We start from the raw sequence: 12,840 nt of genomic DNA, 5'->3' as shown, positions 1-12,840 counted from the left end.
CGGCTCGAGTCTCAAGCAAGGAACGAGCAGCTGGCCAGAACTTGCAGCCGGCTGAGGAGTAGCACGGGGGTTATCGTAAACAGTCCAATTAGTCACACCATAAATCAGTCCGGCTGAAGGATGAAACAGAAAGCGTAGTCACAGGAATGCAGGGAGTTGAAAGCCAGAGAAAGCCAAGCCGAATACAGTCAGAGTACCTAAGCCAGTCCACAAAGCAGGGTCAGAGTTCCAAGTCCAAGGTTCAAGCCGGGTCAGGAGTACACGGAGTCTCTCAGCAAGCGAGAGGGTGCAGAGCGTGGTCACGTCCCAGTAGGATCGTTCGTTGCCAGCACAGTTTGCCCTAGGGCCAGGATTACAGATATACTGTGCTGGCTTGTTAACTCATTAGTATGCCGGGCTTAGATCTCTTCTCCCCCGCATGCGTGCCTCACTTCTTCTGCTTTGTATCTCCTGCAGTCTCCTCTCACGGAGCCGGCTAACAGGTGGCGGTGATTCCGGAGGGGATGAGCTGGGGCCCGGCGTGGCCTGATCAGTTCCAGGTGGCTCCTGCTGCAGGCTTGCTTCTTCGGGACTTACGTCCAGGGCTGTTAAAGGCGCCTGCTCTGAGCTAGCAGGGGCTGGGTCAGGGGCAGGCATGACACCAGCACCCTGATACTGCTGCCCCTTCTAGAATTAACTGGTCAGATGGGAACAGAGCCATCAGTGCATGGGGCTCCAATAACCATCTCTTCCACCCCCCCTCCCCCAGGATACCGTGGCTGATCATACTGAATGACTTTCACATGGCAACAATCTTCAAGCAATTAGATTTCCACATGGTAGGTTTTCCCACCCGTTGTCCCACAGTGGCCATTCCCATCACCCATCCCAATGGAGGATTTTGGGTGAAGTGTTAATTGGTAACTGAGATATCATTACAATGTTGTATAGCAAGTCCCCTAACTCAGGGGTCCCCAACCCCTGGGCCCGGGACCAGTACTGGGCTGCGACCTGTTTGCAATGGGCCGCACAGCCTTGTAGCCCCCCCCCCCCCGCGATACCTCCTCCTCACCCGTTTTCAACATTTTAAGATCAGGGAGGGGGCCATGAAGCTCTTCCAAGGTCAACCCCCCCCCCAATCAGCTGATTAGCAGGAGGTCAGCCTGAGAGGAGCTTCATGGCCCCTTCCCTGGCCTTAAAATGGTGAAAATGGAGGGGGAGGCGGTGAGGCTGGGCAGGGGGGGTGAAGAAGGGAGGAGGAAAATGGTGGTGGGGGGAGGATAGATCCAAGTGGGCAGCCGGGTTGGTCTGAAGCAGTAGGAGTCAAGTTGCACCTTTAAGAGGCGGCGAGGCTGTGCGGGGTGGGGGGAAGGAGGGAAGAGGAAACAAGGGAGGAAAATGGGGGGGTGGGGGGAGGCTGAATTGGGTGCCCTCACCCTGCCAACCCTGGGGCTGGTCCCTAGGGCCAAAAAGGTTGCGGACCACTGCCCTAACTTGTTTGTTTCTATAATGGCCCCTGAAATGGCCACCAGATTAGTGTGCTCTTGCAAAACCTGAGCTGGCTTTTTTTCTTATTTTTTGTCAGTGACAGAGGGAATTTTCTCACAAACCTGAGAGAACAGCTTTTTGTTTTCTTTCAAAAATTAAAATGTAGTAGTAGTAGATTTTATTTGTATCCCGCCCTCCCCGCCTAGGCAGCTCAGGGCGGCTAACAGCATTTTATACATTTACATTAATAGATAAAAACTTTAAATTTAACAATTAAAAATTAAACATAAAAACCAGTTAGTAGATTTAAAATACATAATTTAAGTTAATTTAAATTTTTAAATTTATCTGGCAGTAGTAGTAGTTGGTTCTATGACGCTGATTCTGCCAGTTTAAATAGTTCGATAGTAATGCAGACAGCGGATCCTTTATTCACAGCAATTCAGCAGTCGATGTCGATATACGCTTGTTTGAAAAGGACGGTCTTGCAGGCCCTGCGGAACTGGTCAAGGTTCCGCAGGGCCCACACTTCCTCCGGGAGCTGATTCCACAGTGCAGGGGCCGCAGCTGAAAAGGCCCGAGCTCTAGTGTTTTGGAGCTTGACCTCTCTCGGCCCAGGGATCGCCATTTTATTTTTTCCCACTGACCTCAGTGCCCTCTGGGGTTCATATGGGGAGAGACGGTCCCTTAGGTAGGCTGGTCCTCGGCCATATAAGGCTTTAAAGGTAATGACCAACACTTTGTACTGGACTCGGTATGTAATTGGCAGCCAGTGCAGTCCGCGCAGCCCCGGTCGTATGTGCTCCCATTTCGGGAGCCCCAACAATAGCCTGGCCGACGCGTTCTGCACCAGCTGCAACTTTCGAGTCCGGCACAAAGGTAGCCCCAAGTAGAGGGCATTACAGTAGTCCAATCTTGAGGTGACTGTTGCACGGATCACTGTTGCGAGGTCGCGACGCTCCAGGAAGGGGGCCAACTGCCTTGCCCGCTTCAGATGGAAGAGTGCTGACTTAGCAGTGGCTGCTATCTGGGCCTCCATTGATAACGAAGGCTCCAGTAAAACACCCAAACTCTTTACCTGGCGTGCTGGTTTCAATGGTGCGCCGTCAAAGGGTGGGAGAGCTATTTCCCCTCCTAGGGCGCCGCGACTCACGCAAACTTTGCTGGGTTCAGCTTCAGCCCGCTCAATCTGAGCCACATCGCTACAGCCTGTAAGGCCGGATCCAGGTTCCCCGGGGCGGAGCCGGGCCGGCCGTCCATTAGTAGATAGAGCTGGGATATGAGATATCTAAACCCTCTGTTTTAGATATCTTCACAACAAAAAGCTCAGGAGACTTACTTTAAAACAAGCTGGGAATTCAGAAGATCTGATAGAAGGATCATTGTTATGGTATCTTTATTTGTAAACTCCTCCCCAAAAAGTCCTCCATGAAGAAATGACCATTGCGGGAGAACCAGGCCAGGGAAAATAACACTGATGTCAGCGGGACCAGGAAAGATCTGCACTTCCCCATCCATAGGGAAGCTGGAAAGAGTGCGGTAAAGAAGGTTGAAGAGAGGTCATGAGAAAGTGGAGGGAAAGCCAGAAGGTGCCTGAGAGCACCACAATGTTGGTGGAAGTAATGGGGAGAACACCACTTCCTAGAGTCATCAAAATCAGACCAAAACACCCAGTGTGGAAACAACCAACATCATGGAAAGGTTAAGAAGAATCAACAGGGTCACATGGTTTTTCCCTGCAATGGTCATCAGTAGTCATCTGAGGTAACCTGGCCCACCTCAGCAATGACAATCTGCAACTGCACATCCATCACTGGGTGAAGTACCTGCTCCCAGAAAGGGGTATCAGCAAAGCTAGCTTGGATGTGCGTAGATGGAAACAAAAAACTACAAAATTTGGGCGCTCTGCAAATTCAGACTCCCTGCCCAGAACAGCTGTATTTCTGAGCATTTTCACAAACATGACGACTAGACACTTAAAAAATTGCTTTCAATTCCACGTTTTGCAGTTCTGCAGATGCAGCCCTGCCCAAATGACACCTGGCAATTGTAGCCTTTGGGCCAAGTTGTTCAACCTTTTCTCTGAACCGTCACTTTCCCTCTTCTCCCAACCATATTTTCAGGTGCCTTTGATCCATTCTGTCAAATAGACTCCATGCCAGTAACATGAGCTTTCGTTGTTTCAAAACACAGAACCCACAATTACAGCATATACCAGGCATGCTGACAGAGCTCCCACATAGGCAGACCACCTGCATTTTGCTTTGTTGATTGCTCTCTGGGAACTGTTCAGGCTAGAGAACCCTCAATGAACAGCAGCACTTCCTAGATCTATGAAAAAGAACACCCTGCAGCCAGCATTTACAAAGGAGAAAAGTGGGCACTGGCTGAGGATCAGTGGAAGAGCCTCTGTTTTGTTTTGTGTGTGTGTGTGCATGTGGAAGTCATGGCGACCTCTGGTGACTGACCTCTACTGGGGGCTTCGGTATATTCAGAGAGGTTGCTGAATAAAGCCTGTCCCTGCCTCCTGACTGCTGGTATTCCAAGGTTTCCCGTCCAAGTCCTTACAGAGTTGGCCTGGCTTAGCTTTTGAGATCTGATGACACTGGGTTTGCAAAGAGCTTCTGTTTTGTATGCAGAAGATCTCAGGTTCAATCCCTGGTTTCTCCAGTCAAAAGACCTAGCAGGAAGTAATGTGAAAGACCTTCACCTGAGACCCTGGAGAGCCACTGCTGGTCAGAGGAGACAATACTGACCTCGATGGACCAATGGTTTGATTCTGTTTAAGGCAGCTTTGTGTGTGTGTAGATGAATGGGCCACAAACAGACAATGAAGAACAGGAAGTGGAGGAGGAGGAGAAGAAACTGGATTTATATTCCACCCTTCACTCTGAATCTCAGAGCGGCTCACAATCTCCTTTACCTTCCTCCCCCACAATAAACACCCTGTGAGGTAGGTGAAGCTGAGAGAGCTCTCACAGAAGCTGCCCTATCAAGGACAGCTCTGTGAAAGCTATGGCTGACCCGTGGCCATTCCAGCAGGTGCAAGTGGAGGAGTGGGGAATCAAACCTGGTTCTCCCAGATAAGAGTCCATGCATTTAACCACTACACCAAACTGGCAGAAGGAGCAAGGATGACTCAGGCTAAGTGACAGAAGGAACAGCAAGTGTAACTAGGATGGGCCAGCCCAAGACAGAAAACGCAAATAGCATCAACAGTGGCTGCAGCTCCTATCTATTTCAATGGGGCTTTATGCAAGAGAATACTTCATTCAGCTGCTCCTCCTCACCCATCATGTCCTTAAGAAAACCCTCAAATCTGCTTCCCTCCCAAGAAGATGTGATAGGTAAAAGCAGGAAGGCAGCTGCAGAGAGCATTGCTGGAGAAAAAAGGGAGGGGAGCCAGAGAGGCAGAAGCCAATGGCAGATGGTCTCAGATGAAAAGATAGCGCGGAGCAGCCTCTGCAAGCTCCATTCAACAGCTTACATTTTGGTGCTCTTGCTTACTCCATTCTTGCCTGGAAAACTGATAATTTGCCTGGCTGTTGTGGTGGGGGGGAGGGGGGGTGTTTCACAGCAAGCAAAACTTGAGAACCAGGAAATATTTTTTTTATTCCAACCAGTAACAGACAGCGGTGTACAAGGAACCAGAGTTGGATAGCAACAGAACAGGAGCAAGAGCCTTTCTTGGCTCTCTCATTCAGACAGCACTGGTAGAACAAAAATCCCTAACTCCACAGGGAGTGCAGCCCTCTGTTCCACTATCTCGAGGGTCTGCAGCCAATGTTCAAGGGTCGGTGTCCAGTTTCCCCGTGTGATGGGCAGGTGGGGTGTATTTCCCTTCCTTCATCAGCTTCTTTCTCTGGTTTATAATGGCTATCATGCGTTGGATCTGCCAGGAGAAAGAAATTAAAACAGTGGCAGGAGAATTCAAATACCATCTGAGCAGAACAGGCAAGATTTTTGTTTAAAACAGACATTAGACACATTCCTGCCCATGACATGGCTTCATTTTAATAACCCTCTGCACACTCTCACCACCTCCTGGTCTTCAGGGTCCTCCTGTGGATTGTACCACAGATCTATACAAGTAGCACCCCTCCCTTCTTAAAAGGGGAGAATCATCAGGGGGTCTGTTTCTGTGCAGAAGGAGACAACGGAAGACGGGAGTGCCCTTTTGACTGTTGCATAGGAGGAGGAATTCCAAGAAATGCAGTTTATTCCAAACAGCAACAGACAGCGGTGTACAAGGAACCAGAGTTGGATAGCAACAGAACAGGAGCAAGATCCTTTCTTGGCTCTCTCATCCAGACAGCACTGGTAGAACAAAAATCCCTAACTCCAAGCCAACAGGGAGCGCAGCCCTCTGTTCTGTGCCCTTTAGACTGTTGCATAGGAGGAGGAATTCCAACAAATGCAGTTTTTTCTCCCCAGTGCATGATAAAAATACACCTGCCAAAATCCCCTCTCACACCCAATTACTCAAAGATCAAGGAGCCTCACTGTCCTCCTTTTCTTCCTTCAATGGGATGGCTTCATTGCCCACAGTCTTCTGAATCTGCTGTAATTATAGAAATTTATTTTCATTTTATGCATGATTACTAAAAGATAGGATGAATTAATAGCATTTGGATCCCTATCCTGCAGTAGAAAGGAAAAACACTGATCATTGCTCATAAACTCCTTTAACAACGGGGTTATCAATTTACCTCTGTCTTCACTAAACATGAACAAATAATGTCTCCACCAATACACCCTCTAAGGTGTGGAGTCTTGCAAGCAAAAATTCTACTTTATGAGCTACTGGCATTAAAGGTGTGAGCTACTGTATAAATTAGTTTGCTCTGGGGCCATTTTTCCTGTGTGAAGACAAAAATGTGTGAGCTGGAGCCTAAAATCTTGTATCTTAATCTGTTTTGTCTTGATTGTATTTTATTCAAATCATGGTTGTCCCATGTCTGTGAGCCGCCCTGAGCCTGCCTTTGGCGGGGGAGGGCGGGATACAAAAATAAAATTTACTTTACTTTACTTACTTAAAAAACTGTAAGCTAGCTCACACTATCTCAGCTTACAGGGAACACTGGTCTCCACATATGTCCTTTTCTGTTTAGTTTTCTGTTGCAGGTTGGGACTAGAAGTCTGCAATGGTGTTTAACACCACTCTGATTCTTGCACAGTTCTCACTTTGAGTTTCCTTATCTCAGGCCCTGAGACTTAGGGACATCTGTCAAGATCTCATGGGAGCTGAAGGGTGGGGAGAGAAAGGGCAAAAACAAGTTCTGCCAGCACTTAAGCCGCTTCCCACCCCTGTCCTGTCCACTTCTGCATGCCAGCAAATGAAAACAACCAGCCAGCCTCATGCTTAGGCAGCCAAGAAGCTCAATCTGTCTTCTCAGACCCAGGAACCTGGCATGTGGACATCTGCTTTGTTTACAGCAGACCCTGAATATGTGAGTGGGGGAGAAGGGGAGGGAAGAGAGGACAGGAAATGTGATGCAGCAACACTTGTGTCATGTGAAGGCAGAAGAAAAAAGAGAGAGAGGAGAGAATACAACGAAGACAGCAAAAATCAATTGACTGCTCAGCATTAATACATCTCCCAAATGATATCCAAACACACTCAAAATTCTCTGCAAAAGGTGAATCCTATGGAAGGCCACCCCAGCCCTCCAAGAAAGGTACAGCTGAAAAGCATCAGCCAGACAACCATCAAAAAGGCCATCTGGCACAACCGCCCAATGTATGGCAGAAGCAAGCACCAGCCTGCACAATCCTCATTTCTGCATATCCAGAGGAAAGTCTGTAAGCAGCGAAGACAGCGGTTCACTCCCAATGTCCTTGCCTCCAGTGTCCTTGCCTACATTAGCATCCTCCAGATGGGACAATTAGCCCCTTGCTCAATGCACACTCTCCATCAAAAGGAGCCAAGGACTCTGCACCCCATGCCGGAAAGAGGAGGAAGAGTGGCCCCACAGTGGAAGTGGGTCAGTAACCAGCTATTCTGCCAGCACTGCCCTAGGAAGCAGAACCAGTTACATTCTACTCCCAAAAGAGGCAGGGGATTAAAAAAAATGATGGTTTAAATCTTAACAAAAAAAGAAACTGGATTTTGTTTTTGAGTTTCTGCTGTAACAAGTTTCTCTGTTTAAAGTGAAATCTAAACTTAGTCAAAATGTGTAGCCTCTTAAACTTGAGCTGACAACTCAGTCATGAAAGGCTGCTTTCCTCTGAAAAGGAGAAATGCCATAAAGAACGACTTGACCAGTCGACATCTAACAGAGTCAGATGTGTTTCAACAATGGCTGCGTCCCAAAGGAGAGGACTGGATGTCACTCCAGTTATCATGTAGTCATCCATTGCGAGGATCATTTGTTCCCACTGAAGGGGACTATGTTGTTTAATGGGGGGGGGGGGGGGGTTATGGCTCAGTTGCAGAGAATCTGCTTGGCATGCAGAAGGTCCCAAGTTCAATCCCCAGCATCTCCAGTTAAAGGGCCAGGCAGTAGATGTGAAAGACCTCTGCCTGAAGCCATGAAGAGCTGCTGCCAGTCTGAGTAGACAGTACAGACCTTGATGGATCAAGAGTCTGATTCAGTATAAGGCTTCTTCATGTGTTCATTCGATGCATTCCCATTTGATGCCTGGGGATGTTTACAACTGGCTCTGTCCTCCAACAATAAATACTGGTGACTTCTTGCCACCTCATGGATACTGATGATGAGACCAGCAACCATCACCAGCCCTTGGTTTGGGCTGAGAGTACTCACGTTTTTATGGGGTGGAACAGTTATGACACAGCAGAAGGGGAAGATAAGAACAGAAAGGAACTTGGAAAAAGAAGCAGAGCTCTCTAGTACCTGTCTGAGGAAGCTTTTATCTGCTCTGCAGTTTTATAAAAGGGATGCAATTTGAGCGTTGTTACCTACAAATAAGCAACATGTCTTGCATAATTTCCAAAAAATAAAGATATTTATTTATTGATTCAAAACATTTGTTAAGTCACCTTTCTATCTAAAGGCGGCTTACAATGCAAATAAGACCACAATTTAAATTCTTTGGCAGGACTGCCAGTAAATAAAAACTAAATTGGTCAAATGCAGTCCTAAATAACGTCTTAAGTTGCCTCCTGGGACCGACATATGGGGCTGCCTCTCCCCATATGGGCCCCAAAGATTATTACAATCCAGCTCACAATATCTACTGACCACCCCTGGCCTGAAGGACGCTCGACTTGCCTCAACCAGGGCCAGAGCCTTTCAGCTGAACTACTACCTTTCCATAGGGCCTGTAAAACAGAGCTATTCTGCCAGGCCTTTGGTTGAGACAGCCAGCATCCTATCCCATCGGCTTGCCTCTTTGCTGGGGAGGGAAGGTGGCTCAGTGGTAGAGCATCTGCGTGGGAAGCAGAAGGTCCCAGGTTCAATCCCTGGCATCTCCAAAAAAGGGTTCAGGCAAATAGGTGTGCAAAACCTCAGCTTGAGACCCTGGAGAGCTGCTGCCAGTTTGAGAAGACAATACTGACTTTGATGGACCAAGGGTCTGATTCAGTATAAGGCAGCTTCATATATATGTTCATCTCTGCTGCTATACCATCTTTTATTTTCAATTACTGTTTTAGACCTTCAGTATGTTGTAAAATGTGCCCAACTGAGCCACCATCTATAACTTATTTATAACCTGTTTACCGTTCATTGTACTGTTTTACATTGTTCTGATTTTAAATGTATGTTTTAAATTGTTGTTTTATTATGTTGTTATCCACCCTGAGCCCATTCCTGAGAAAGGGCAAAATATAAATTGACTAAAAAAATAAATAAATAAACTCAAGAGTGAGGGGGCCAGGCGCACCTCCCAGGGGAGGTTGTTCCATAATGTAAAAAACCAATAAACTATTTTTCTTCATTAAATCTACACTCTGTATCATGCCTAATATGTTTAGCTTATTCAGGTTGCTACTATCCTGGTACATTGCTTACTCGATGTTATTCATACTGATTGTACTGACTTACACTGTGTAACTCACTTTCAGTCTCAGTGACAGTGGCAGACTAAATATAGTAAATAAACTTATAGCATAGCTTTTCAGAATTGTTGGAATACAAGCTATGCACATTCCAGCCATTATATAGTTAACTGTTTGTTTACCTGATAGAGGAAGTGATGTATTGTGACCTAAACTCAATTGTGGGATGGTTCTTACTTTGCCTGCGAAAGTTGTGAACACAACATTGGACAGAGAGGATGTTAGGTGTGAAATGCTTTGATCTTGTATGCAAGGTTTATTGCTGCTCTTCTTGGCGAAATGCTTTTTGGGGAGAAGAACAGTGAAGACGAAGAACGTAGCCATGTAGCAAGACATAGATAGACTAGCTGGTAAGCTAGATTGTTTTCTGTTTTTTCCCCAAGTACCCTATCCTGATGTTTTCTAGTAAACTTTATTTCTTTTGCTAAGCTTAAGCCTCGACTCCAATTACTGCCACTCCAAACCTCTGAATTTAACATGTATTTCCTAACATTTTTGGTAGCAGATCATAAAAGATTCCAACAAGAATGCATAAAGGCTAGAACATATATATTGAATTTGGATCAGTTAGTAGTACCTTTAGTATTGAATTTGAATTTATAACCTTGGGGAAGTCAATATAGGAGGGAGGGGGAATTGAAATGTCATATGGGCTAATACTGAAATAATTAAGAAATAATTAAGTTGTGTAACCATATGCTATCAATAAATTGTTAAAACAAAAAAGAATGCATAAAGGCTGTCTGCTGGGTTTTAAAGCAATATGTTTAATGGTTTTAACCACCACTAGTATGCTCTTCTATTTATGAAATACCTAAAACAAACAGAACAGGTTCTAACTTCCTCCATTTTTCACTCAGAGATAGAATCGGCCAAAATAAGTTACCCAGCGATCTTCATGGCAGAGGACAGGTTTTGAATCTGGGTCTCCTCTGGACCTTATCCAACATCCTGCCTATATTATCCATCTTCAGACATTCTCTTCCCTGCACCCCATGGGAACAAGCTCTCATGAGAGGTGTACCTCCCAGCTCCCCCGCCCTTACCATTTTCTGCTTGTTGATGCATTCAAAGAGATCATCCATCTCTATCTTGCACTCCTTCTCGGCTCGTGTCTGCCCAATGCCATCAGCACATTCCAGCCACTCTTTCTCAAAGGCGTGGCATAGAGAAGCCCGCTGATGTGGCTGCTTGGCACTCTGGATGGTAAGCCACCTGTCAACGTCAATGCCCAGTTTGTCTTGGAGATCCAAAAGCGGCATGGCTGAGGGGCAGAGAAAAGCAAGAATGGGGACTGAGGTTCTATGCACAGATGATCCAGGGTGACTGCTGAAGTAGCTTTGGAAGGGACCCTGGCTCCAAGGAAAGAGAACTGCAGAAGGATCAAGCATTTCACAGTGGGGGGGTGGGGTGGATCCAAAGTACCAAAGATTCCCATATTGTGGACGGGCTAATGACCCCCCCTCCCTTTCAGGTAGCTAATGAACAGATATTACCACCTGCCACCTAGCCTACAAAGTTATCATGAGCTTCTTTGACAGGCAGTACAGGCATGTGCAAGGCATCTCTGCACGGCAGAGAATTTACCTAGCTGGCTTGGATCCCAAGTCACAAGAGCTCAATGAAGAATTCTCACATTCCCTCCAAGAGAAATGGGCCCCATGCTGCAACCACCAGAGCCACTTGCCACCACCAGTTCATCCTGTCTGGAAACAAGACCATTTCTTTCTTCAAAGGCCCTCTGAAGATTCTTCTTCAGGTCTTACCAGGGCACCTGCTCTCAGGGAAGCCTTGCCTACCACTGTCATTCAAGCCCAGGCAGGAGCCCCCCCACCTTCCCCTTTGTAGATGGCAACATGTGTAGCAAGATGGCATTTATGGGTGCAGAAGGATCCCCCCTCCGATTTAACTTATTGTATATTTGAAGTAATTGAAAAAGCAGTTTGGCAAGCACTCCTTCCCCCTTAAGACCTCTCCTGGAATGGTATTCAAAAGGTCAAGTAAACTCAGTGGCCAGATTTCTGTTGCCATGTTGTGGTCACTTCCTGAAGTCCCATTTCTTTCTTTAGCTGGACTGGATTCTGTCTTCTGCCAGGGAACAGATGAAATTTCTCCCAAAGAAGGAACTCTAGAGGAGGCTCTCCTTCCATTCTTTGCATCCAAACAAAGGAATCCCTGCTCTTTTATGTGCACACCTGGCGCTAAAGACTTTCATTCGCAGTCCTTGGCCCAACAAGATAGATGACATATCTAATTAATATCACCAAGGATGCACTGCCGCTTTCCAGTGGCAGTCACAGATCACTGCCCCCCTCCCAGTGTTATCAAGGCTATCTGTATTCCATAATGTGACAGTTGAAGGCCCAAGTGGGCAGGATGGGCCTAGGGATGCCAGCCTCCAGGTGGGATCTGGGGATCTCTTGGAATTACAAATCAGTTCCAGACTGCAAAGATCAGTTCCCCAGGAGAAAACTGATTCTCTGGAGAGTGGAATCTATTGTACCCACTCTTGCCCCTAGACTCTATATCCAAATATCCAGTTCCCCAACCTGGAACTGACAATCCTACTCCTCTGGTCAGGGAGGGCAATGCTCCCTCCAAGCTGTGGAGTCTTGTGAGCAAAAACTCTACTTCGTGAGCTACTGGCATTAAAGTTGTGAGCAAGCAATCTGGCTACTGTGTAAATTAGTGTGCTCTGGGACCATTCTTCCTGAGCTAAGACAAAAATGTGTGAGCTGGAGGCTAAAAAAGCTCACACTAACTCAGCTTAGGGGGGAACACTGGACTTGACAACCAATGTTCCCTCTAAGCTGCAGAGTCTTGTGAACAAAAATTCTACTTTGTGAGCTACTGGCAGTAAAGCTGTGAGCTACTGCATAAATTAGTGTGCTATGGGGTCATCCTTCCTGAGCTAAGCCAAAAATGTGTGAGCTGGAGACTAAAAATCTGTGAGCTAGCTCACGCTAACTCAGCTTAGGGGGGAACACTGGGCTTGACAACCCTAGATAGACCACAACAGATTACAGGTTCCCATACCCGTTCAAAACTCCTCCCACACCTTTTCTTCCCGTGACTTTGGCGAGCCTTCGCCCATAACCTGCAGCAGCTTCGCTCACTCTGCTTTCTCCTTCTCCTGCATGAGGGAACCGGCGTTTAAGACAGCCGCTAAGCCCACGCAAGGCTGCACAGGGAAGACCCCTCCTCCTCGCCAGCCTCCCCTTTAAACAGCAGCCAGCCTGATAAGCTGCCCTGCACAAAAGTAACAGCCTCCCCCTTGCTCATTGCTCAGAAGCAGGCTGCCGCTGCACACAGACTCCATTTCCCTACAGTGAAGACAGCCCGCCTCGTTC

General features: G+C 47.0%; 2 protein-coding genes across 4 annotated transcripts in view; one reads left to right on the top strand and one right to left on the bottom strand.

The window, feature by feature from the left end:
• The window catches only part of AK2 (adenylate kinase 2), a 436,257-nt gene that overhangs the window by 372,036 nt on the left and 51,381 nt on the right, over positions 1-12,840 (top strand). The window lies entirely within an intron of this gene.
• NDUFS5 (NADH:ubiquinone oxidoreductase subunit S5) overlaps positions 5,060-12,840 on the bottom strand; it is a 187,902-nt gene continuing 180,121 nt past the window's right edge. For 2 of the 3 annotated variants that reach the window (XM_060258472.1, XM_060258471.1), the window contains exons 2-3: positions 10,537-10,754; positions 5,060-5,359 (exon numbers count right to left, since the gene is read on the bottom strand). In XM_060258472.1, the coding sequence (XP_060114455.1) occupies positions 5,255-5,359; positions 10,537-10,752 (321 nt within the window). In that variant the 5' untranslated portion in view covers positions 10,753-10,754 and the 3' untranslated portion in view covers positions 5,060-5,254. Of the gene's footprint in view, positions 5,360-10,536; positions 10,755-11,077; positions 11,200-12,840 lie in introns of those variants that run through there. The other variant, XM_060258469.1, reaches the window with a different exon arrangement.

Source organism: Heteronotia binoei, chromosome 17, assembly GCF_032191835.1.
Source record: "Heteronotia binoei isolate CCM8104 ecotype False Entrance Well chromosome 17, APGP_CSIRO_Hbin_v1, whole genome shotgun sequence".
Classification (NCBI taxonomy): Eukaryota; Metazoa; Chordata; class Lepidosauria; order Squamata; family Gekkonidae; genus Heteronotia; species Heteronotia binoei.
Note: the sequence above shows the minus strand (reverse complement) of the source record. Positions and strands in the feature narration are given on the sequence as shown.